Consider the following 27,389-nt stretch of genomic DNA (forward strand, 5'->3'; position numbering starts at 1 on the left):
CCTGGATATGTTGGAGATGTGGTTATCTTCCACAATATGTGAGAAAATGCTCAAGACATCGTTTTTCGACAGGACTGAGCACCACCACATTGAAATGTACATGTAAGAGCATTTCCTAACAAGGAGCTGCCTCAACAATGGATCAGCCTAAGGAGAACTCTTTTTTTCTCGTAGGGGAAGTGGTTATGAAACATTCCATCTATGTCCATCCCCTTCCAACAACTTTGCGTAAACTATGACACTGCCAAAAATGAATGCAACAACTCCAGACATACTCAGAATAGTATAGGATGGAATTGATTATCGTCTGGATATGTGTCATGCATCCACTGGAAGGCACTGGAACATTTGTGAGAAGTAAATAAAAGCTTTGATTCTAAATATAATTGTAAAAAGTACCCCAAAGGTCATATTTATATACAAGTGAAAGAGACACTGTTGAGAATTGGATGGTTCTGTTGAAAATAACAACTTTGTAGTCCTATGTGTAAGATACAAATTTGCCTCAAGTATCTCTGTTCACTCATGTAGAAGGAACTGCCTTATGACAGGAGATTAATGTGTTTGAAACACTCTGTATACAAATGGCACAAAAACCAGAATCCACTCTAATATTAGAGTGTCTCTATATAATCTGATCGTGTACCCAGAATTAGGCAGTTATGAGATTGTGAAGTTCCCTACAGTGTACTCCCTACTGATGCTGTGCACTGTATGCATTTGCAGCCTTAGGACTGATTGAAAATACCAAAGAAGTGACCATTAACAGCTGTCCACTGCAGTGGATGTGTGCACCACAGGAAGACAAGAAAAACACCTTCCGACTGAAGCACTAGTTGCAGGAATGGTAACGATTAGAAAAAGTAGTTTGAAAGCTTCTAGAAGAATTTGCTCTGTTTCATTCTCATGTCACCCATACTGACAGAGTGAAATCTTTCTTTATGCTAGAAAGAAAACAGTCTCCAATTCTGGACACAACTGCGAGTGATTGAAGAATCCATCATACATTTGTAATAATGAATCCCCAGCATCTACAGCAAAATGTTGGGCATAATTAGCAAACTAAGGAGTATTGCCTAATTTAAGGAAGAGTGGTTTATCACAATGTGAAAATTATGTTTCTAGCTATGTCACAATATAAAGGAACTGAAATTGAGGTTAGCAAAGCAAAACCTGAAATGCTTAACTCCATTTTCAAATGTTCATTTACAAACGAAAACCCAGGAGAATTGCCCCAATTTAATGTTCACACCACTGAAAAAGTGAGTGAAATAAGTATTAATGTCAGTGGTGTTGAGAAACAGCTGAAATCATTAAAATTGAACAAAGCTCCAGAGCCCAATGGAGTCCATGTCAGATTCTATACTGAATTTGTGGCTGAGTTAGCCCCCCTTCTAACTATAATCTTCTAACAAAAACTGTGCCCAGATCTTGGAAAAAGGCATTGGTCATACCCATCTACAAGGAGGGTAGTAGAAGTGATGCACAAAATTATTGTTCAATATCCTTGATTCATTGTAGAATCTTAAAACATATTCTGAACTCAAAGATAATGAGGTATCTTGAACAGAATAACTTCCTCAGTACCAGGCAGCATGGATTTTGGAAACATTGATCATGTGAAACCCAACTCGCACTTTTCTTACATGACATATTAAAAACTTTGGATCAAGACAAACAGGTAGAAGCAGTGTTTCTTGATTTCTGAAAAGCATTTGACTCAGTACTCCACCTACACTTATTGTCAAAAGTACGATATAAGGGTATCAAGTGAAATTTGTGATTCGATTGAGGTCTTTTTGGTAGGGAGGACACAGCATGTTGTCTTGGATGGAGAGTCATTGTCATTTAGCAGTTACTTTGGCTGTGAGAAAGGGAAGTGTGTTGGGACCCTTGCTGTTCATATTATATATTAATGACCTTGCAGATAATGTTAATAGTAAAATCAGGCTTTTGCAGATGGCGCAGTTATCTGTAATGAAGTATGATCCGAAAGAAGTTGTATAAATATTCAGTCAGATCTTGATAAGATTTCAGCATTCTGCAGAGATTGGCAACTTGCTCTAATTGTGCAGAAATGTAAAATTTTGCCCTTCACAAAACAAAAAGTAGTAGTATCCTCTGACTATAATATCAATGACACACTGCTGGAATTGGCTACCTCATACAAATGCCTGGTTGCAGATGTGAAATGGAATTATCACATAGATTCAGTTGTGGGTAAAGCAGCTAGTAGATTTCTGTTTATTGGTAGAATACTTGGAAAGTGCAATCAGTCTACAACAGAGAATGCTTACAAATCACTCATATGACTAGTTCTAGAATATTGCTCAACTGCATGGGACCTCATATCAGATTGGACTAACAGGTGATATTGAACATATACAGAGAAGGGCACACAAATGGTCACAGGTTTGTTTAATCCCTGGGAGAGTGTCACAGAGATACTGAAGGTGCTGAACTGGCAGATACTTGAAGGAATCCCAAAAAAGTGTATTAACAAACTTTCAAGAACCAACTTTTAAATGATTACTCTAGGGGTATACTACAACCCCCTATGTACTGCTGACATTGAGATTGTGAGGATAAGATTAGAATAATTATTGCATGCACAGTGGCATTCAAATAGTCATTCTTCCCGTGCTCCATATGTGAATGGAACATGAAGAAACCCTAGTAACTGGTACAGTGGGATGTACCCTCTGCCATGCACTTCATGGTGGTTTGCTGATTATAGATGTAGACTGGGGTGTGTTTTCCACTCTTCTCCTGCTGATGTATATTTTGTAGGGTTTGTCGTGGGTCTTATACCAGCACTAGCGGGAAGTTGCATCCCTGGCTGATATAACTGGTCAATATTTTGCCGACCTAGTACACTACCAGATGAAAGTAATATTACCTTTATCCTCTTTTATCAGAGTAGGTGTTTGGTGGTCCGGATCCTTCCATGCCACGTCCCTGTCGATCCAATTGTGGTGAAGATTCTTGGAATGCTTCCGCAAGTGCTCTCTACGGGCACTACTAAATGAATAGCCATACTTCTCACAAACAGGGGTATATTTTGCCCAACATTTTCACTGTTTCTTTTAACAACACAAAAAACAATTGCTATGGTAATACTACTCTCTTGAGTACATTCAAAAATGTCCATACATGCGTACTTCAGGTCCTGAGAGAGCAAACAAAACATAGATAAAAAACTACTGCTGTTCAAATGTTCATTGAACCCTTGTTGGTGCGTTGTCTACTCCATGGCTCTCTTATTCAGGCACTTGCTGCATGATGGCCCAAATGACTCCCGGATGACCATTGGTTGCAACACTATTTTTACTGGTCCCCTTCTCGCTGGCTCCACCACTGCTCCAAATTCACTGCATACAGTAAAGGAAAACACACAGTTTCCCTTTCCCACTACATTTATCCTTATTCAACTTACTCAGGAGCATCTCTTGTCGACAGTTTCCCAATGGTGTGTTTGGATGTCTACAAATAATCTGAAACACTACAAGATATAGAGTATAATTGTCCGTATTTTGACATCAGTGGATTGCCAATATAGTCATTTATAATTTCAGCTCTATTCATGGAAGCTTCAGGTTGTGTATTAGTCAAGCATTTCATGGAATTTAAAAAGTTGATCAGTTTACCTTCATCTCTTAAGTTTTTCATGTAAGCTATGCATTCTGAGACAGCATTGTTGCAGAACTGTCGTTAAAAATATGTTTTGGAAAACAGAGACAAGAAAAATGACGCCAAAATCTAGCAGGCTATTTTTGAAACCACAGGCTTCACTTGTAGTCATTGAACTACTGTCAGGACTGTCAATTATTTAATTTAAAACAACAATTAGACCTGGCTGGTTTGTGTGACTGGCAGATATTGTACTTGAATTACAGTTTCATCTCATTTTACTCTTTGAAGGAACGCATTTACCAACATATGATCCAGAATTGCCGTGCATTTGGAAGGCCAGAGGAAGAAAGCAGGAGTACCTGGTTTCATGCAATATGTGGAGCCAGGCGTGTTGTTTAATGAAGTTACTGCAGAAATTCATAGCAAAATCAAACACTTAAGAAATGAAGAGACACTAATAGTCTGTGCTGGATCAAATGACAGCAGAAACTGGAAGAAGACCTATAATTTCAGTAATGCTGTAGAGGAGTTAATCAGGAATATGTTACACATGAGGGTGATACTGTGAACAATTCTATACCAGCGAGACAGGGTACAGACAAATTATGTCATATATCAGCTGAATAAGTACATTGTGAATAATACAATCATGCCACAGCAGTTGATGTAAACAGATTCCTAAGAAGACAATATTTCACATGGCAAGGATTGCTTATAAACAAAAGAGAAAGAAAGAAACTATGCAGAGAATTAAAGTATGCAATAACAACCAAAAAGCAGACCATAATCGTGGGAAACAAAATAGCAGTAACCGTCATGCCAGATTAGATTTTTTTTTTTAGATTAGATTTACTTTCGTTCCAATTGATCCGTAGTGAGGAGGTCCTCCAGGATGTGGAACATGTCAGAAAAACAACAATACATGACAAATATTTACAATTAAAACAAATAAGCTAATGTACCATTCCACAGGTCCCAAGTGGAATGATCGTCATTTTTTAATGAACACTAAGAGTAATTTTACAAATACTAATGCACTGAATTTAAAATAAAAAAGTTTTTTATTTATTTATAAGGTAATACAACTACTGTAATACTTATTTACAATGAACACATTACTGCACTGAAATGGTGCAGAAGTTAGATTATACTAACACACACACACACACACACACACACACACACACAAATTTTCAATGAACACATTACTGCACTGAAATTGTGCAGAAGTTATGTTGTACTTATATACAAATCAGTTGGTTTTACTAAGAAATTCATCAATGGAGTAGAAGGAGTTGGCTACCAATAAATCCTTTAGGCTTCTCTTAAACTGAATTTCATTGGTTGTTAAGATTTTTATGGCTGCTGGCAAGTTATTGAAAATGTGTGTTCCTGAATAATGCACACCTTTTTGTACAAGACTAAGTGACTTTAAATCCTTGTGAAGATTATTCTTATTTCTAGTATTGATTCCATGAATTGAGCTGTTGGTTTGAAAAAGTGATATATTTTTAATGACAAATTTCATTAAGGAATAAATATATTGGGAAGCAGTAGTTAGTATCCCTAGTTCCCTAAACAGGCTTCTGCAGGATGTTCTTGAGTTCACACCACATATAACTCTCACTGCACGTTTTTGTGCCCGGAAAACTTGAGCTTGGCTTGATGAATTACCCCAAAAAATAATCCCATATGACATTATGGAATGAAAGTAAGCATAGTATGCCAGCTTTTTCATTTTTATATCCCCTATGTCTGACAAAATTCGCATTGCAAACAGAGATTTGTTAAGACGCTTCAGCAGTTCTGTGGTGTGCTCCTCCCAGTTGAATTTATTATCAAGCTGTAATCCCAAGAATTTAACACTGTCCACTTCTTCTATCTTCTTGTCATCGTATGTTAGACATATACTCTTGGGACACCCCTTACAAGTTCTGAACTGCATGTAGTGTGTTTTTTCAAAGTTTAGTGACAAAGAATTGGCTAGGAACCAGTGATTAATGTCCACAAATATTTTATTGGCTGATCTTTCTAAGACTACATTTGACTTGCTATTTATTGCAATGTTTGTGTCATCGGCAAACAAAACAAACTTGGCATCTGGTAATGTTACTGATGAAAGGTCATTGATATACACAAGAAAAAGTAAGGGCCCCAAAATGGAACCTTGTGGGACCCCACATGTAATTAGTTCCCAGTTGGATGAGGCCTGATAGCTTGATACATGTCTCTTTCCTAATAACACCCTTTGTTTCCTGCCAGAGACATAAGATTTGAACCATTTTGCAGCATTTCCTGTTATACTATAATATTCTAGTTTACTTAAAAGGATATTGTGATTTACACAGTCAAATGCCTTTGACAGATCACAAAATATACCAGTTGCCTGCAATTTTTTGTCTAATGAATTAAGCACATTTTCACTGTAAGTGTAGATAGCCTTCTCAATATCAGAACCTTTTAGAAATCCAAACTGTGACTTTGACAGTATGTTATTTGAGATAAGATGGTTATAAAGACGTAGAGAAATCTTCTATAGAATCAAAAAATCAGGAAGATGGAAAAACTGGACCATCACAGTCCAACAATGAGATAGACCACACTGAATCAACAAAGATAGTAGCAGATGCAGCATTAACAGCAGTATTGGAACACACTGTAAAAAACAGGAAGATCACACTGTGTCAACAGATACAACTGATAGTGGATTAAATGTAATAAAGGAACCATCACACACAGCACCACAACAAGACTGTGAAACACAACAAATCATACAACCAACAACTTCAAAAGTTGAACAAATAGAAAGGAAACCAACATGAACTTCACAGAGAGTACGAGCAGTTACCCACTATTTAGCAAAAGATTTTTTATTCCACAGCCAATAAAAGAGATAAGGGGCAAGATAAATAATAATGAATACAGCATAGTCACATATCAAGCTCCAACTACAACAGATATTCAGCAACCCAGGACTCATAAAGAGAACAAAAACATTAAAATATTGTACCAAAATATTCAGTACTTAGGCAACAAAAAACTTGAGGTGGAAGTGGTCCTGAATGAAACACAGCCAGATATATTATGCATCAGTGAGCATGGGTTAAATGAAGCAGAACTTAGCAGCCTAATAATAAGAATATGATTTGAGTAATTATTTCTGTAGATCAAAACATAAAGGTGGAGGTATCGCTACATACAAGAAGAAAATTGGAAGTCTAAAAAATAGTGAGTAATGTAAATATGTAAACCTGCCAGCTTGCATTGGAAAAGATTTTGAAATCACTGGCATAATGAGTGAAGAGCTCAGAATTATCTGTGTATACAGGTCCCGAAGTGGTAATATTATAACATTTCTGAAAAACTTTTAAATCTTAAATGGAAACATGGAAACACCCATTTTTTACTGCAGATTCAGATTCTCCATAAAAAAGTAATCAAGTTTTGTCTAAAACATTTTTTTAAACCATTGACGGATGGTGCTGAAATCAAGAAAAAAGTAAAATTGGGGAAGAACTCTGATTTATGTAGAATTATCTGAGAAAGACGCATCAAATCAATTAAAAAATTCTTTCATTATGGCAAATTAAGCTATTTTTGTACAAAATGTACTGTATCCTACTTTTAGCATTACCCAGGAACAATGACATGGACATAGCAGAATAATGTTCCGATGGGGTGCTTCATTATTGTGAGTCCCCTTGCCTTTCACATGTTGGTGTGCTTGATTAGTGTGAGTCCCCTAGTCTCTCACATGTTGGGGTGCCTCATTAGTTTGAGTCCCCTTGCCTCTCACAATTTGGGGTGCTTAATTAATGAAATTAGCCATGAAGAAATTGTTCAAAATTATCTCCATTTGCTTTAATGCATAAAGTCAATCGACTGTGAAAGTTGTCCACAGTTTTGAGCAGCACATCCCATGGTATGGCTGCACACGCTCTTCGAGTGCATTGCTCCATGTCATTTCAGGTTGTGGGCTGTCTTTCATAAACAATATTTTCTAAACAATCCCACAAGAAAAAAATCAGGAGATGTCAGGTCTGGTGAACGTGGAGGCCACTGAAATGGTCCGCCATGTCCTATCCGCCAACCAGGGTACTGTAAATTTAATAAGTTCTGCACATTTTTAGCATAATGGGGAGCTGCTCCATCTTGTTGGAACCACATTCATTGCCTAGTTTCTAAATCAACATCTTCCATCAGCTCCAATAAATCATCCCAGAGAAATTGTAAATAAGATTCCCCAGTAACTTTTCGGTCAAAAAAGAATGGTCTATCAAGTAACCGTTTAAAATTCCACACCAGACCATTAACGACCATTTGCGTTGATTGTCAATGGGTCTGTGCAAATGTGGATTGACAGGGGACCAATAATGACAATCATGATGATTTAATTCACCACTGTCTTTGAATGTGGCTTCATCAGTGAACATAACATATCTAACAAAATCATTGTCACCTCTTATCATTTCCAAGGCCCATTGGCAGAAATGCACGCATATTTGCATATCAATTGGCATTAATGCCTGCGTCAGTGTGATACGATGTGCATGATATTTATGTGCCTTCAAAACCCTCAAAACAGTTGATTTCGGCATTCCAGTTTGTCTCTGAATCGCATGACTACTTATTTTGGGATCCAGTTGAACACAGGCGAGCACGGTAAGGGTATGAGCGTCATTTTCATTGTATTTGTGATGACGAGGTGGATGGTTCATCTATCTATTTCGAGCTCTTTGGGTGCAACTTCAAATAATGTTTTCACTTGGATGTCATCTGTTTGGGAAACGATCCGCATGCAATTGCACAACTGCAGCTATTTGTTATGGCATTCACCTAAAATTAACATCATATTAACAATCTCTGTAGAAGGATAATGAGCCATTTTTCACTAAAGAATAATTTATTTTCGTCAGTTGAAGTTTATGGTTCACAATTTGAAAGTGAAGTGACATCTGATAACATTACACCGACCTTTATACTGAGCTGTAGTTCGCAGTTTGGTCATGGTAGCACCACAGTTGGGTGAGTAATGCAATTGTGAAGAGTTCCCTAATGAGATTTTGATACTATTCTGCCTCCCTCCATCAAAAACTGTGGTGGGTAGGAAACATTTTGTAAAAAAATATAGCTTAATTTGGCATAATGAAAGAATTGGTGCACATTTTGTATCGATATGATGTGTCCTTCTCAGATCATTCTAAATAAATCGGAGTTCTTCGCCAATTGGAATTTTTCTTGATTTCAGCACCATCTGTCACTGGTTTAAAAACAAGTTTCAGACAAAACTTGATTACTTTTTTTGGAGAATCCGAATCTGCAATAAAAAAATGGGTGTTTCCATTTAAGATTTAAAAGTTGCCCCCCCCCCCCCCAGCCCCCTTTGAGCTTACGAACTTGTCTTACCCACTATTTTTACCCAATGCATAGTTTTTGAGATAATCTCATCTGAAACTTCAGGTGGACCACCCCGTATGTACAGCATACCATGCTCTATTTGAGCCACACTACAATTTGGAATTACTGTTTGGGGAAATTCCAGCTGCAAAAATAATATTTACATTGCAAAAAAAGTTGTTAGGACCATCCTGAACAAGAAACTGAGACACTCTTGCAGAACGGTTTTCCATAGTCTAAAAATACTGACATTTCTATCTTTATACATTTACAAAACAATAATATAATTAATAAAAGGAAATGCAGTACTAGAAATAAATGCTGACATTCATACATATGAAACAAGAAATAAAGACTGCTGATAACCATGAGTTGAGAGCCCAACAAACCAAGAAATAAAGGCCAGCTGAGAAATACACAACACCGACTGAAAGTTGCTGAAAAAGATCCTCGGGTGTCAAACTCATAAAGTGTCTTCCAAAGAGTTTGCAGGACAATGTGAGCAATAAGACATTCCAAAAACTTTTAAAGGATTATTTAATGGAAAAAGTATTTTATAGTGCAGAAGAGTATATGTATCAATGAATGAAAAATGCTGCTATTACTGTTATAGAGGTTCTGTAACTAGTTGAACATATTATGAATATAATAGAGAGAAACATTCCACGTGGGAAAAATATATCTAAAAACAAAGATTCTGTAACTTACCAAGCAAAAGCGTTGGTACGTTGATAGAGACAATAACAAACACAAACACAAATTTCAAGCTTTTGCAACCCACGGTGGCTTCATCAGGAAAGAGGGAACAGAGGGAAAGACGAAAGGATGTGGGTTTTAAGGGAGAGGGTAAGGAGTCACTCCAATCCCGGGAGCGGAAAGACTTACCTTGGGGGGAAAAGGGATATACACACACACACACATATACAGACTCAAGCAGACATATATTATGATATGTAAATAATGTGAGAACATGAATACTGAGAGAAAAATGCAAATATGATTATAATGCAGCATGTAAATAATTTTCAGGACCTAAGAAATGGGTGAAAGATGTATGCAACATTATTATAAGTATTGCCACTTTGATGTATTAAATTGTAATAAATAGGTTTAAGTTAACTTGTCCTATATTACAAGCACACACTTTGTAAAAACATATAATAAAATGAGACCAAATACAAATCAATCAATCAGCTAAATTATGAGCAAAACATTGTGTGAAAAGAGCTTGGGATATAATTTCACAGACCTCAGGTTGCAGGAGATTTAATTCTCATGCCAGGAAGGAAGTCGCATCATAGTCTGGCTGCCCAGTTTGTTTTTCATATCATAATTCTGAAACATGCGACCCAGCTCTGTGAATACAGCAGCAGCAGCAGCAGTTCTTGTTTGTCTACCATCATGAAAACCATGAAAATGTTCTTGAATGTTGTTGTTACAGTCCACCAGCCACACAAAAATAGAGTGTTGTGACCTGTTTGAAATGTCTGCTGCTTCATCCACAATTCAGGCATAAAATGAAATTCTTGAATATGTTGTTGTTGTTGTTGTTGTGGTCCTCAGTCCCGAGACTGGTTTGATGCAGCTCTCCATGCTACTCTATCCTGTGCAAGCTTCTTCATCTCCCAGTACCTACTGCAACCTACATCCTTCTGAATCTGCTTAGTGTATTCATCTCTTGGTCTCCCTCTATGATTTTTACCCTCCACGCTGCCCTCCAATGCTAAATTTGTGATCCCTTGGTGCCTCAAAACATGTCCTACCAACCGATCCCTTCTTCTAGTCAAGTTGTGCCACAAGCTTCTCTTCTCCCCAATCCTATTCAATACCTCCTCATTAGTTACGTGATCTACCCACCTTATCTTCAGCATTCTTCTGTAGCACCACATTTCGAAAGCTTCTATTCTCTTCTTGTCCAAACTGGTTATCGTCCATGTTTCACTTCCATACATGGCTACACTCCATACAAATACTTTCAGAAACGACTTCCTGACACTTAAATCTATACTCGATGTTAACAAATTTCTCTTCTTCAGAAACAATTTCCTTGCCATTGCCAGTCTACATTTTATATCCTCTCTACTTCGACCATCATCAGTTATTTTACTCCCTAAATAGCAAAACTCCTTTACTACTTTAAGTGTCTCATTTCCTAATCTAATCCCCTCAGCATCACCCAATTTAATTTGACTACATTCCATTATCCTCGTTTTGCTTTTGTTGGTGTTCATCTTATATCCTCCTTTCAAGACACTGTCCATTCCGTTCAACTGCTCTTCCAAGTCCTTTGCTGTCTCTGACAGAATTACAATGTCATCGGCGAACCTCAAAGTTTTTACTTCTTCTCCATGGATTTTAATACCTACTCCGAATTTTTCTTTTGTTTCTTTTACTGCTTGCTCAATATACAGATTGAATAACATCGGGGAGAGGCTACAACCCTGTCTCACTCCTTTCCCAACCACTGCTTCCCTTTCATGCCCCTCGACTCTTATAACTGCCATCTGGTTTCTGTACAAATTGTAAATAGCCTTTCGCTCCCTGTATTTTACCCCTGCCACCTTCAGAATTTGAAAGAGAGTATTCCAGTTAACGTTGTCAAAAGCTTTCTCTAAGTCTACAAATGCTAGAAACGTAGGTTTGCCTTTTCTTAATCTTTCTTCTAAGATAAGTCGTAAGGTTAGTATTGCCTCACGTGTTCCAACATTTCTACGGAATCCAAACTGATCTTCCCCGAGGTCCACTTCTACCAGTTTTTCCATTCGTCTGTAAAGAATTCGCGTTAGTATTTTGCAGCTGTGACTTATTAAACGGATAGTTCGGTAATTTTCACATCTGTCAACACCTGCTTTCTTTGGGATTGGAATTATTATATTCTTCCTGAAGTCTGTGGGTATTTTGCCTGTCTCATACATCTTGCTCACCAGATGGTAGAGTTTTGTCATGACTGGTTCTCCCAAGGCCATCAGTAGTTCTAATGGAATGTTGTCTACTCTTGGGGCCTTGTTTCGACTCAGGTCTTTCAGTGCTCTGTCAAACTCTTCACGCAGTATCTTATCTCCCATTTCGTCTTCATCTACATCCTCTTCCATTTCCATAATATTGTCCTCAAGTACATCGCCCTTGTATAAACCCTCTATATACTCCTTCCACCTTTCTGCCTTCCCTTCTTTGCTTAGAACTGGGTTGCCATCTGAGCTCTTGATGTTCATACAAGTGGTTCTCTTCTCTCCAAAGGTCTCTTTAATTTTCCTGTAGGCAGTATCTATCTTACCCCTAGTGAAACAAGCCTCTACATCCTTACATTTGTCCTCTAGCCATCCCTGTTTAGCCATTTTGCACTTCCTGTCGATCTCATTTTTGAGACGTTTGTATTCCTTTTTTGCCTGCTTCATTTACTGCATTTTTATATTTTCTCCTTTCATCAATTAAATTCAATATTTCTTCTGTTACCCAAGGATTTCTATTAGCCCTCGTCTTTTTACCTACTTGATCCTCTGCTGCCTTCACTACTTCATCCCTCAGAGCTACCCATTCTTCTTCTACTGTACTTCTTTCCCCCATTCCTGTCAATTGTTCCCGTATGTTCTCCCTGAAACTCTCTACAACCTCTGGTTCTTTCAGTTTATCCAGGTCCCATCTCCCTTTAAATTCCCACCTTTTTGCAGTTTCTTCAGATTCAATCTGCAGTTCATAACCAATAGATTGTGGTCAGAATCAACATCTGCCCCTGGAAATGTCTTACAATTTAAAACCTGGTTCCTAAATCTCTGTCTTACCATTATATAATCTATCTGATACCTTTTAGTATCTCCAGGATTCTTCCAGGTATACAACCTTCTTTTATGATTCTTGAACCAAGTGTTAGCTATGATTAAGTTATGGTCTGTGCAGAATTCTACAAGGCGGCTTCCTGTTTCATTTCTTCCCCCCAATCCATATTCACCTACTATGTTTCCTTCTCTCCCTTTTCCTACTGACGAATTGCAGTCACCCATGACTACTAAATTTTCGTCTCCCTTCAGTACCTGAATAATTGCTTTTATCTCGTCATACATTTCATCAATTTCTTCATCATCTGCAGAGCTAGTTGGCATATAAACTTGTACTACTGTAGTAGGCATGGGCTTTGTGTCTATCTTGGCCACAATAATGCGTTCACTATGCTGTTTGTAGTAGCTAACCCGCACTCCTATTTTTTTATTCATTATTAAACCTACTCCTGCATTACCCCTATTTGATTTTGTATTTATAACCCTGTAATCACCTGACCAAAAGTCTTGTTCCTCCTGCCACCGAACTTCACTAATTCCCACTATATCTAACTTTAACCTATCCATTTCCCTTTTTAAATTTTCTAACCTACCTGCCCGATTAAGGGATCTAACATTCCACGCTCCGATCCGTAGAACGCAAGTTTTCTTTCTCCTGATAACGACGTCCTCTTGAGTAGTCCCCGCCCGGAGATCCGAATGGGGGACTATTTTACCTCCGGAATATTTTACCCAAGAGGACGCCATCATCATTTAATCATACAGTAAAGCTGCATGTCCTCGGGAAAATTTACGGCTGTAGTTTCCCCTTGCTTTCAGCCGTTCGTAGTACCAGCACAGCAAGGCCGTTTTGGTTAATGTTACAAGGCCAGATCAGTCAATCATCCAGACTGTTGCCCCTTGAATGTGTATATTCGCAAATCTCCTCATTTACAAATTCAGTCAGTTCATTCTGCATAGTTTTTTAAAATCCCAGAAATAGCCCAATTTCTTCAGTGTGCTTTCAAATATTCATTCCTGTTTAGCACAAGTTTAAAAATGGCTCTGAAATTTTTGTTGCAGGACATCTTCTGTCTCATCATGACCTCTGAAAGTTAGTTCCTGCTTACACAAAAGCCTTGTGACATCAATTGGAAGTTTCATGACCTCTCTGTTAGGCTTCACTTCATTGTTGTCTCTGATTTTATTCAGTGTATGTTGTTCATTAAGTAGCTCTGAAATACTAAACACTTGTTTGGACAGTTCCGTAAATGAAATAAAACTACTTAGATAATCTTTAGGAGATGCATGCTGTGCTAAACCTGTAGACAGATTATTCAGATCATAATAACACTCGGCAGATCATATGGTTACTGTGTTTAAAAGCAAACATGGCCAGCAGAACAATAACAATTTTCCTTTTGTGTGGCTTTGTATTTACTTGTGCTGCTCATGCCAAGGACTTTGGAATGACCCTGTTTTGAACTTATCTTTCTAAAGAATGTGTCACTTCAATGTTGGATGTCCTTTCTTCAAAATTTAATGTCATTCAGCTTCAGATGTCCTTGAAAACAAAAGCGCCTGCAAGGAAGTAATGATATCCTCACTCAAAAGTGCTATCTCAGTACTTTCACAAAGTTGGGCATGACCCATATTCACTACACACAGGACAACTAACATAAAAACTTAGAGAGGTGGCACCACAGTAACTGGCCTCCTGCAGCATGTAAGAACACAGCAGCACCAAGGCTGGCAACACAGCTAAGAAGCCTGTACTCCCTCCTCTATTTCTAGCAGTGACTAAAGGTTACCATTGCAACCAATCATTTACAGGTGGCCTGGCATATGCCCGGCCTCCTCAACATATAGAGTATGCGTCACTCCATATGCTATAGGTTATGGTTGAGCTTTCACATTTTGATGTGGTCTCTAGTGCTGGAAATTTAGAACAAATAACACAAGTTAACATCTTTTGCTTGTGAACCAAAATGCATAAAAGTTTATTGTAAAAATATAATTATTGGTACTACCACCACCACTACTGCCACTTTCTCCTCCACTACCTCCACCTATACTACACAAAAAGGAGGAGGCTCAGCCTCCCATGCCACGTCTGATTAGCTGCTACTGATATAAAAGTCTGTGAAGTGTAATCATTCATTTAACATCTGTATTGGAAATAATTGGATATGTATGTGCAATAATTTCTTATTGTATGTGTCTTTTTGGTGAAAATTTATTTGGGAAAACTATCATGAAAATAGTCACTGTAAGTAAATATTTGTGTTGACTTTGTCATGTGTGAACTCAGTGAACATTTAATCAATGTAATGTGAAAGTAAGATTCTATTGTCTTATATCAATTAGTAGTGTGCTCACTTGGTGGATTCACTGACAAGCCATGAAGAACTGATAGTTGTATGAGGGGTTACACAAAGAACTGGTCATTGCTTAACCATATTCTAATCAAAATAAAAATGCCAAGAATTGAACATAAAACACATGTAGTTGTGTCAGTTATTTCTCAATATACTTAAACTGTTCAAACCATTTTCAACAAGAATCTTTAAATTGATAGTGCTATTGAGGAAGAATATAATTAACAGCCAAGCAAAATAATAATGGAAATTCCTGGATGCAACAGTAGATGAAATAAGAGAAAGGCAACCACTCATCCATAGCAGATTGATGTGTGACACATGGCCAGATACTCACTCAAACTTACAAGCTCTCACTCTTTTTTGAACAAAAGTACACACATTCACACGCACAATCACTCAGACATACCCTCCCAAGGCCATGGCAAGACTGAATATCAATTAATGATCTGTCTTGCCATGGGTGTGGAAGTATGCATTTGGGTGTCTGTGGGTTTTGGGTGTGAATGTGTGTACTTTTGCTCAAAAAAGAGCAAGAGCTGAAAGCTAGTGTGAACACTGTTTTCTTTTACATGTATCTATGTGCTACTCATCAGTCCTCAATAGGTGAGGGGTTGCCCTTCCTTTATTTTACCTAAAATCAATTAAGTGATCTTACATGATCAGCAATGGCTTAAACACAAATTCAGTTGGTGTTTATAGCTGATAGCTATACAGGCAAAATTACTATATTTGTTATCTTCAAACTTTTATTCAAATATTGATCAAAAAAATTTTTCTTTCTTTGTGATATGGCAGAATGTAAGATTATTGATGAATGTGTTATATCAAAAGTATCTTTTTTAAAAGCAATGGAGCCAGTTGCTTTATCAGGCTTCAGAGGCAATTGTAAAGAAATGTATTTGGTACCAGTGAGATGTGCTATTTGTAATTTAACAGGTCATAGTGAACCATGCACTAAGTTTGTACCAGTAACTTTTTATAGCTGTACACATTATGGTCATGCAGCACAGGAGCATACTGAGTATTGCTGGGTGATCATCAGGCAAAAGAAGTAACTAAGTCTCGTGTTTGTGAAGCTAATATTGGTATACATATAAGAGAGTGGTAAATTACACAAATATGCTAGGCACAAGGTCAGTTACTACTAGTAATACACTGAAGCACCAAAGAAACTGGTATATGCATGCATATTCAAATACAGAGATATGTAAACAGGCAGAATATGGTGCTGCAGCTGACAATGTCTATATAAGACGTCAAGTGTCTTGTGCAGTTGTTCGATTGGTTACTGCTGCTACAATGGCAAGTTATCAAGATTTAAGTGAGTTTTAACATACTGTTATAGTCTGCGCATGAGCAATGGGGCACAGCATCTGTGTGGTAGCGATGAAGTGTGGATTTTCCCATACAACCATTTCATGAGTGTACTGTGAATGTCAGGAATCCAGTAAAACATCAAATCTCCTTCATCGCTGTGGCCGGAAAAAGATCCTGCAAGAACAGGACCAATGACAACTGAAAGGAATCGTTCAACGTGACAGAAGTGCAACCCTTCAGTATACTGCTGCAGCTTTCAGTGCTGGGCCATCAACAAGTGTCAGTGTGCGAACCATTCAATAAAACACCATCGATATGGGCTATCGGAGCCGAAGGCCCACTCATGTATCCTTCATGACTGAACAACACAAAGCTTTACACCTCACTTGGGCTTGTCAACACTGACATTGGACTGTTGATGACTGGGAACATGTTGCTGGTTGGACGAGTCTCATTTCAAATTGTGTTGAGCAGATGGATGTGTACAGGTATGGAGACAATCTCAAGAATCCATGGACCCTGCATGTCAGCAGGGAACTGTTGAAACTGGTGGAGGTTCTGTAGTGGTGTGGTGCATGTGCAGTTGCAGTGATATGGGAGCCCTGCTATGTCTAGATACAACTTTGACAAGTGACACATACGTAAGCATCCTGTCTGATCACCTGCATCCATTCATATCCATTGTGCATTCTGACAGACTTGGACAATTACAGCAGGACTGTGAGACACCCTACATGGCCGAAATTCCTACAGAGTGGCTCCAGGAACACACTTCTGAGTTTAAACACTTCTGCTGGCCACCAAACTTCCCAAACATGAACATTATTGAGCATACTTGGGATGCCTTGCAATGTGCTGTTCAGAAGAGATCTCCACCCTCTCATACTCTCACGGATTTATGAACAGCCTTGCAGTATTTGTGGTGTCAATTCCCTCCAGCACTACTTAAGACATTAGTTGAGTCCATGCCATGTCGTGTTGTGGCACTTCTGTATGCTTGCGGGGTCCTGCACGATATTAGGCAGGTGTACCAGTTTCTTTGGCTCTTCAGTGTAGTATAGCCACTTTAACAGATCAAGTGTCACAACCGTTAGAGGAAAATGCCCAATAGAAGTTATGCCATGAGGAATTGGTGCAACAATAAGAATCTTTGTGGGCCAAACGAAATTCACAGCTGGGTTCAATTGAATTTAAGTCACCAGTAGTAATGCCCCACTTTTCAGTAGATTCTTCAGTATCTAACATCATCACACCCTTCTCTGCCAAAACATCAGAGGGTGTCAAAGTATTCATTAATGATTTATTGGCTGCAGCCAGATGAAATTACTCTGCAGATTGCCAGTTATGCCTTCTGTGTGAAGTCAGTACATATGTGACGTGTCATGAGACACTGAGCAGTTAATGGAAAGTTTGTGTCAGAGATACCATAAGCAAAATAGTGCCAGGTTTTATAGGGAAAAGTTGAATGTTTGATGCAGGATGCAAATGAGACTGTAGAGATTTTTTTCATACAGAATCCATAAAGTAAATGCAAATACAGATGAGTTCATGGGAAATCCTAATGCAGATCACATCATACTCAGGGACTCAGATAAACAGATCACTTGCTGTGTTTTTGCAAGGAATTCCTGAAGAGTTTTCATGAATAGTCCAAATGGAAAATCCAGTGGATTTGGCTGCAGCACTGCATACTGCCATGAATCTGCAGAAGATACATATTGCTATATGGGTATGCACTGATAAGCGACTTTTGGATTCTGAAAAGAATTGTTATCATTGTGGGAAGAAAGGGCATTTGAAGGTGCAATGCAATCAACCACAATGTTGAAGATGTGAGCATTTTAGTCACAAGGCAAACAAGTGTGGGAATAAGATGCAAAGTAAAGGAAATAATCAACAGAAAATATTAAACATAAATGGGGGTATTTTGTCTGTCAGAAAACATTCATGGTAAGTCAGAGTACTGCAGACACTAAGAAAGAGATGAATTGTTGTTTGATGGACTTTGTAAATGGTAGAGAATGTAAATTTCTAGTTGATACAGGTGCACATGTATCTATTATTAGTCTAGACCTTGTGGGCAGGAGAAGACTAGGGACTCCAAGGTATAAATTGTATGGAGTGCAAAACAGTCAATTAGTATCACTGGAGACAATGTAGCTCATTTTTATGATTGGAACTATAGAGTTTCATGAGCATATGGAAGTGTTGTGAACTGTGAGATGAGGGTATTTTGTGATTCATGGACTTGATTTCCTGTATAGGCATAATGCAAAAATTAATCTTTCACAGCACATGCTTGGCCTTGGCGGAAACTTGTTTCCAATGGGTCCAACAGCTGTAAATATTTTAATGTTGCAAGGTATGCCAGTTGCTAAGGTGTCACCAGCTGAAATGAGTATATGTCCATTAAAGATGATTACACATGACAAAGTACCTGCTGGTATAAAGAAGTTGGTTTGGATATCTGTAGATGCTGATGTGCCACAGCAGAGATTGTGTGTGATTGAGCCACTGCAGAACAATGAAGCATTAGATGAAATGCAGTGTTTTATATGAAGAAGCACTGTATCCATAACCAACATTAATGGGGAGCTTATGATTCTGGTAAGCTTAGATAACTTCAGGACAGATGAAGTGAATCTCTCTCAAAAGATTATTTTTAGCAAGTCTAAAGATATTCAAAGATCAGGATACCAAAGGGTCACACTGTGATAACAGTATCAAACAAATCATCAATGCATCTGTACTATGTGACAAGGTTTGCCACTTGGAAGATAGTGAGTGAGAACCCATGGAAGCTTTGTTGTTAGAATATTTAGTATTGTTCAATTCAGATGGTCCACTACCAACAACACCTATCACACAACTCTGCATACGAACAGGTGATAATCCACCAGTTTATGCAAAACACCTACAGGCAGAGCTTATAGATCAGCAATTGCGTGAGGATATTATCGAGCATAGTGATAGCCCTTGGTCAGCAAATATTGGCCTGGTACCCAAAAAATCAGTTGGCAGTACCAGAAAATGTCAATTTTGCTGTGACTATGATTACTTAAATGCACAAACCACAACGGATGCATATCCAATACTAAACATAATGGATACATTAGACAACCTAGGGAAATGTAGATATGCCTCAGCAACTGATCTTAGAAGTGGTTATTACCAACTAGAAATGCTTTATGGAGACAGACCCAAAACTCTTTGACAGCAAATTCAGGTCATTACCAATATCGAAGAATGCCATTTGGATTGAAAAATGCTCCAGCTATTTTCCAGTGACCATTAGATGGTGTACTTTGTGGATTAAAACCAAAAATCTGTATGGTATATCTTGACAATATAGTTGTCTATTCAAAAACTGCAGAAGATCATGTTAAATGCCTGGATGAAGTGTTTAGTAGATTGATTGCAGTGCACCTTACACTAAGTGTGGAGAAATGCCATTTTGCTCACACACAAGTAACTTATCTTTAGCACATTATCAATCAAGACACAGTGAGGATGTATCCTTGATTTACTTCTGCTGTATGTTATGTAGCAACACCATAAGCTAATAAATGGTTACACTCGTTCATTGTGTTATGCAATTATTATTGCCAATCCATGAAGGGGTTTGCTGAAATTGCACATCCATGAACTAAGTTGCTACTGTGGTGATGTTACTCACGACTCCAGAGAGTACCGCACCAAAATCAATAAGTTGCACTTGAAACACTTGTAGTGCCGCAGTTATATGGATCGGCAGTATGAACTATACCAAGGTCCACCATGGGCTGCAGCTGCCCACCCATGAGCGACACGTGTGGATAGCAATTGATCAATACCTTGTTAAGTACCAGAGCGCTGAGCTACAGCAGACAGTTCTCTTCAGTGCACTGAGTTGTGTACAGTCTCCAGGTACCAGTGAGGCTGCAAGCTGCAGTGTTCATCCGTTGTCTCCAAGACTCAGGCATCATAGGCGAGCTCTGAGCTCTACATAGGCATCACTCAGAATTACAGTGGCATGAATTTAAACTTGTAATAATTTCAAACATCTAATTGTGCTGGACATTTCACAAGAAGAAACATCATCTAAGTTGAGTATTTCTTCATATTTAATAAATATAATTTTATTACTAATTGTTGGGAATCTTTCTGATTGAAGATAACCTACGCCATCCTCCTGCATTCCCAACAGCTACAAAACGGTGTTAGTTTTAGTGGCCATCAAATGCCAAGAAGTGCTTGAGAAACTCAAGCAAATATTAATGTCAAATCCTGTGTTAATATTCCCTGACGTTGAACAGGAGTTCATACTTGTGTGTGATGCATCCAAAAATGCTTTAAGCTGTGCCTTAAGTCAGAATGTTGATGGAAAAGAATGTCCAGTGGCACATGCCTCCAGACAATTGAATAAGGCTGAAACTAATTACTCAACAACTGAAAAAGAAGTGTTAGCAGTTAATATATGGAATCTCTTACTTTCATTGCTACTTTTACAGTCACAAATTCAAAGAAGTTACAGACCATGCATCTTCAGACTGGTTATTAGGGTTAAAAAATCCACCAAGTCAATTAGCAAGGTGGGAATTAAAATTAAGTGAGCTTGATTATACGGTAATTCGTAAGCCTGGAGTCAAACACACAAATGCTGATGTCCCAAGCAGAAAGATAGCAGCTTTGCAAGTAGTAGGTGGAAGTCAGACAGCGTGGATAAAGGCACAAGCAACTGACAGTGAATGTAAATTGTTTCGAGCGCAGCCTCAGTTTGAAATGGAAGAAGGCTTGCTACACCGGTCTACAAAGTGCAGACCTCAAATTTTACCTGCTGCAACACTGTGACTGCTGTATTACATCAAATGCATGAACACACATTATCGAGCCTCAGAGGAAAACAGGCAGCTGATAGGCATGTAACTGAAAGATTTTGGTGGTAAATGTGTCTTGAGTGATGCAGAAAAATATGTAATGAATTGTATCCCATATGCACAACAAGCAGATTTGAGTCATCTGAAAATTTAGTTACAATGACTACCAAAAGCTGACAGACCATTCTCTTTGTTAGGGTTAGATGTCATGAGACCTTTTAATAGAATCCAAGCAGGTAAAAAATATGTTCTTACAATGTTAGAGCAGATTAAAACTGTGTGCCGGACCGAAACTCGAACTTGGGACCTTTGCCTTTCGCGGGCAAGTGCTCTACCATCTGAGCTGCCCAAGCAGGAGACGAGGTACTGGCAGAAGTAATGCTGTGAGGACGGGGCGTGAGTCGTGCTTGGGCAGCTCAGTTGGTAGAGCACTTGTCCACGAAAGGCAAAGGTCCCGAGTTCGAGACTCGGTCCGGCACACAGTTTTAATCTGCCAGGAAGTTTCATATCAGCGCACACTCCGCTGAAGAGTGAAAATCTCATTATGTACCACATTTATTGATGACTGTCTCTATAATGCGCATTCCCATGTAACTTCCATTGGACATTTATAACGTAGCAGCTGATTGGTGCTGATTCTGCTCACATGAGTTGTTAACAATGTAAGAGACACTATTCCCTCCTCTCACTTCTACGAATTCGTCAATTGACAGCACATCTTAAAATATTATTGCCTCAAGTATTTTTTTGTTTGTTATCCAGCAAGAAAAATACTCTTAAGAAGCTCTTAACTTTGACTTTTTTCGATTCTGCTCTTAGTGGCTAGAAGCATATTATTATAAAATACAGATGAGACCCCCACACCATACGAACACTTGACTTGGGCTGCAGTTCGACAGCCACTGCTCTAGTCTTCGAGCATTTTGGAGGGGGGGGGGGGGGGGGTTGGAGAATAATTGGTCTGCGTTAACTGGACTACTTTTATCATTGTCAATGAGGAAGGACCCTCACTTCAACCCATTTTAAACTCACCTGTACTAGAAATTGTATAAACTACATCACTCCATTGTTTCTTAATGTCTCACTTTTGGTACCACACAGTTAAGTTTTTCAGTTTTTTTTTTTCCCCCACACACAGCAAGTTAGTTGGTTAATAAATCTATTACTCAGGTCAGCCAATTTACTTTCCTTTGTTGCATTCACCTTCCACTCAGTTTTTTTATTATAATGAAATTTCATTTAACCTAGGTAATTTTTTTTCTTTAACACAGCACTCATTTAAATTCCTGACCAGTTTTATTTTCTTTAGGTATTAGTTTTATTTTTTTGAAACACAGAGGGATCCCAAAAAAAATGTATCCACTGTTTAAAAGTCCATAACTGGCAAACTAATTGACGGAGTTGTCCCATCTTTGGTAGTGTAATAGTTTGTAGTTCCAGAAATCGCCACAGAAGCATTGTATTGTGTTGTGTTGTGTTTTTGTTTTGTAAGATGACAGTGTTTTGTTCTTAGTCACACCCAGTTACTCGAGCAAACGTGGCTGGCGCAAGTCTTACATTCAATGAGCTTCAGAAGCTTCAGACATCCATTTTACCTGCCATCTGATACTTGTATGGAGACGGAAGAGTTTGCCTTCAACAAGATGGTGCCCCAGAACACTACCAAAATAGTGTTATGGCGTATCTCGACGAAAATCTACCAGAAAGATGGATAGGCTGTAGAGGTGCTGTGGAGTAGTATCCACCAAGTTCCCCAGACCTAACTCCTCTGGACTTTTACCTATGGGGAACACTGAAGGACATCGTTTATCAAAAAAGCCACGCACATTTGATGATCTTTGAGAATCCATTGTACATTCATGTGCAAATATCCAACTGAACAGGTTGCAGTCAGTAGCAGTTCGTGCTGCAGTTCAGTGGCATCGTTTGTGTGTGGATGTTAATGGTGACCATTTCAAACACCTACAGTGACATCTTTAAGTTGGACTTATAAGCTACACTTTCACCAAAAATTAGACAACTCCGTCACTTAGTTTGCAAGTTATGGCCTTTTAAACAGTGGATAAATTTTTCTTTGGACCCCTCTGTATTTAGAAGTGTTTCCAAAAGGGTTCTTAACTGAAAACATTTGATCCACAACAGCTCAAAAACTTCCAGACATTTACCATATCACACCATGACAAAATATATCGTGCTGTGTGTTACTGCAGGACCATCAAATATTATTTCATCATTTTATTACTCCAAAGAATGTAAGAACGTTTAGTTGTCCCACAAACTGTATAAGGGTGTGCTGATCAAGTCATTGCCTTTTCCTAGTCAAAATGGATGTTTTTTTTTTTATCCTGACATTTTGGCATTAAACCTTGTTCTGTACATTATATGTGATAGTAACTGTGTAGCAGTAACATTGATTTTTATTTTTCTGACAGGTTTGAAGTGAACATGGTGCAAGAAAACTGAACTGACAGTGAAAGTCATGCTGTGATTAAGTAACTTTTTTTAAAACGGAACATTGCTAAAGAAATTTATGTCTGGCACAATGGGTAATAATTGCCCTTGCTGCTCTACTATCAAGCATTGGGCTTCTGCACTTACAACAGGGCATTTCAGCACTGAAGATAAAACAGTGTACTGGAAGACTAAGTCAAGCCACATTTCCAGAAACAGTGGATTGTTCATTCCTTGATCCTGATAACTGCCAAAAAGATAGCAGAAACCCTCGGAATATGTGAGAATATTTAGGTCATTATTCGTGAAATTTTGGACATCAAAAGCACTCACCCAAACAGATATGCACACAAAAATCATTAATTAGTATTTGGTTCACAGTCCACTTTGGTCCCATTTCACTATGATTCAGTGGAATTTTTAGATTATGTTTTCACGATGGACACACACTTATGATCCAGAGTGTAGACAGTGGTTTTCCATGTTCAAAGCAGTTCAAAACACAAAGATCAGACAATTTGCTCACACCTGTTTTCAGATAAAGGTGGAACACTACTTTTTGCCTACTTACAAAATGGTAAAACCACCATGGCGAAGAACTACACTGAATTTCTTGACAACTGAAGCAACACCTCTCCAAATGTTGAGGAAAGCAGAGAACAGGAATTTGGTTCATGGAAAACAATGAATGCCCCTTCTCACAAGATGGTCAGCACAGCAAAAATTTGAATATCCATCCCGTTCACATAATGTGACCTCCCAAACCTGAAGAACCATCAAGGGAAGATTTCAGACTACTGAGAAATCAAAGTTTGCAGATGAGCAGCTTGCAGTATGATCTACCTTTTTTAAGATGGGTGAAAAAAAGCCAGAACATAGACGCCAAATACCTGTTGAGCTGAAGGGGGAATATGTTGGGTACTTAATATTTTGTCAAACCTGAACAGCATCCTTTTCTTTATATAGCCAAGGACTTATCAGGACACCCTTGTACATATAGTTTGTACTCTACACCAGTGAAAATTTAGAGCTACATACACCCATGCAGTACGAACAGAGCTTGTGTGCAAAAACTGTGTCGTGTTCCCAGAGTCAACTGATTTGTGGACAACTTTAATTTTTGTAAATGCAAACATTGTCGGTTAAATTTGACCATAATGAAGATCAATTTAAGGACTACTTACTGTAACCAGTCACATTCATTATTCCTCACACTGTGTGTTAACCACAGGGGGAGAGAGGAAAGAAAGATAAATAATGGTATGACCAGACATTTCTATAAAACATTTTACTTTTCAAACAAAGGTTCAGCACAAATTTTTAATTATAATCAGACTTTTGAATTCTCCACTGTAAAGATGCTAGCTTAGAAAGTTTTCCTACACTATCTTGTGTAACTTATTCTAACCTGTTTTACAAAATCTATAGTATAGGTAAGCATGGAACATTAAAATCATCTGTGTTCTTAGTATCTCCAAGACTATAAATGAAAAACATTTGTATACAATAACTAATTCTTCATTCATGGAACACTTGTTGCAGCACACAGGTATAGTACAACATACTTTTTATAATTCAGATCAAGAGCTGACATTCTCAGCTGCATATATATAATTTATTGAAAGGCGCATGGAATGATAAAGTTTTCTAATTTCATGCAATACCAGAACACCCATATCCACTGATTAAAATTTTCAAACAATACAATAAATATAAAAATAGCACACACCCATCTAAACACAACCAAATCTCAGCATCATGACATCTCACATGACAAAATTCAAAGGATCCTGATGAATTTTAATAGATCTTTAACAGTACAACCATTGGTTTATCAAATGCAGAAAATACAAATCTGTTACAACTACACTTGTACAAGCTATGTACAGTTCAGTTTAGTTTAGTTTTAGTACAAACTTTGTACAAAGGCTCTTCTGATCTGGGCAGTTTCTCAAGTTCCACCATATTGCTTCAAATACAGTCTTGAAAACAATTTTCTCCCTACAGTTCTTGCTTCTTCGTCTTCCCCTTGCGGTCCCAGCCCTTCAGTTCATTTGTTGCTTGTCTTGCTATATATTTGATGAAGTCATCTAGCTCTCTGCCACCCTGGATAATTAAGATACCCAATTAGTAACTTCTTACTTAAGTCTGACATCATTTAAATAGTAAAAAGAACTTCACGATTTATGAGAAATTAACCTACATCATAGCGAACAGGATTTGATTTGCCATCTTTGCTGGCCCAGTACAACGTTGGAAATCCACGGACTTCATACGGTTCTGGAACATCATTGTTTGAGGCATCCATTTTCACTATAGCCACATCCTCTCCTTTCATCTGTAAAAAAAGTTGTGATTTAAGCCCCCTACTGATAAACATTGTCATATAGGTTCCACATGTTTTCATTTTTTTGAGGAAATGAAAATGAAAAACTGACAATTTTGAATTTAAACAGCAACTTATCAATTTTGTGAAATCTCTTCCCTATACTGCCATGATTAACTGAGGCAGTGAGATACAGGTAGACTATTCTAACAAGATCTAGATTTTCTCGTACTTCAACATCTGACATCTCCTTTCTTCACATTACTGTACAGCTGTATGAAAATTAAATGCGTGTTTTATAGCTTTCACAGCTTCATTACCTTATTTGGATATTATAAAACAAAACTTTGGTGTGGTGAAGTACCATTATTAAAGGCAGATGTAATCACGACAGTTTTCATCTACAGCATTCAAAAAGTTTATATTTAAATTAATGCACCCTCATTTGCATAATAAAACATAAGGTTGTCAAGTTCAACTTTTCTATGGAACACCTACCAAAACTTGCAATTCTTCAACATGCTCTGTAACAGGTATGATTAACAGTACACCGAGGCTATAGAAATTGCAAAGATTGTGCTAGAACCTTAAATACGTGATGAACACTTCAAAAAATATTGTCCAACCACATTCAAAACCCGTAAGATGTGAAACTACATACTGATCCACAGATTACATAGTTGTTGGTTGTTTCCTATTCCTACTGGCAAATGGTAATCTAAAGCAGTGTTTCCACTGTTGTATAAATGAAGGAGTCCTTTTTGCTATCACTGATTAAATTCTCACATTTCAAATATTTTACAGAACTGTTTCTTTTAAAAATAAAGTTCACCCTGAACAATGTACAATTCTGATCAGCAAATTTAGTTCTGTCTTTATTTCCTGCTCTAACAGTCATCCTAAGCATTCAGTCTTTTACACGACATGACACTGGATCAGTATTTCCATGAATAAAATCAGGTGTCTGATAAAAGCATCCGATAGACCACTGATTCAAAGTTTCAACAAGTTATCCACTGTTTTCACTGTAGTCATACACTGTGCTTTTAGCTCATGGTCTTCTGTAAACAAAAAGGCTAATTAAAGCCTTGTTCAAACTTCTTGAAGACTATATGAAGACTTCAAGAAACAACATTGAATGAAACTCTACTTTGCAATTTGTCAATGCTTTCTCATAAAACCACAATAAAATTTAATAAGTTGCTTGTAATTTGTCCCAGTGGAGTAAGTAAACAACACTTGACTAATGAAATTTATTGTTTATTGTCATTTGCCC

The 27,389-nt window shown here is 37.9% G+C and overlaps 2 protein-coding genes across 2 annotated transcripts in view; one reads left to right on the forward strand and one right to left on the reverse strand.

The window, feature by feature from the left end:
- LOC126263570 (uncharacterized) overlaps positions 1-27,389 on the forward strand; it is a 104,730-nt gene that overhangs the window by 24,759 nt on the left and 52,582 nt on the right. The window lies entirely within an intron of this gene.
- LOC126263209 (protein disulfide-isomerase A3) overlaps positions 25,061-27,389 on the reverse strand; it is a 45,716-nt gene continuing 43,387 nt past the window's right edge. The window contains exons 9-10 of the mRNA XM_049960275.1: positions 25,991-26,125; positions 25,061-25,893 (exon numbers count right to left, since the gene is read on the reverse strand). Of these exons, the coding sequence (XP_049816232.1) occupies positions 25,789-25,893; positions 25,991-26,125 (240 nt within the window). The 3' untranslated portion in view covers positions 25,061-25,788. The remainder of the gene's footprint in view (positions 25,894-25,990; positions 26,126-27,389) is intronic.

This window comes from Schistocerca nitens, chromosome 6 (genome assembly GCF_023898315.1).
Source record: "Schistocerca nitens isolate TAMUIC-IGC-003100 chromosome 6, iqSchNite1.1, whole genome shotgun sequence".
NCBI lineage: Eukaryota > Metazoa > Arthropoda > Insecta > Orthoptera > Acrididae > Schistocerca > Schistocerca nitens.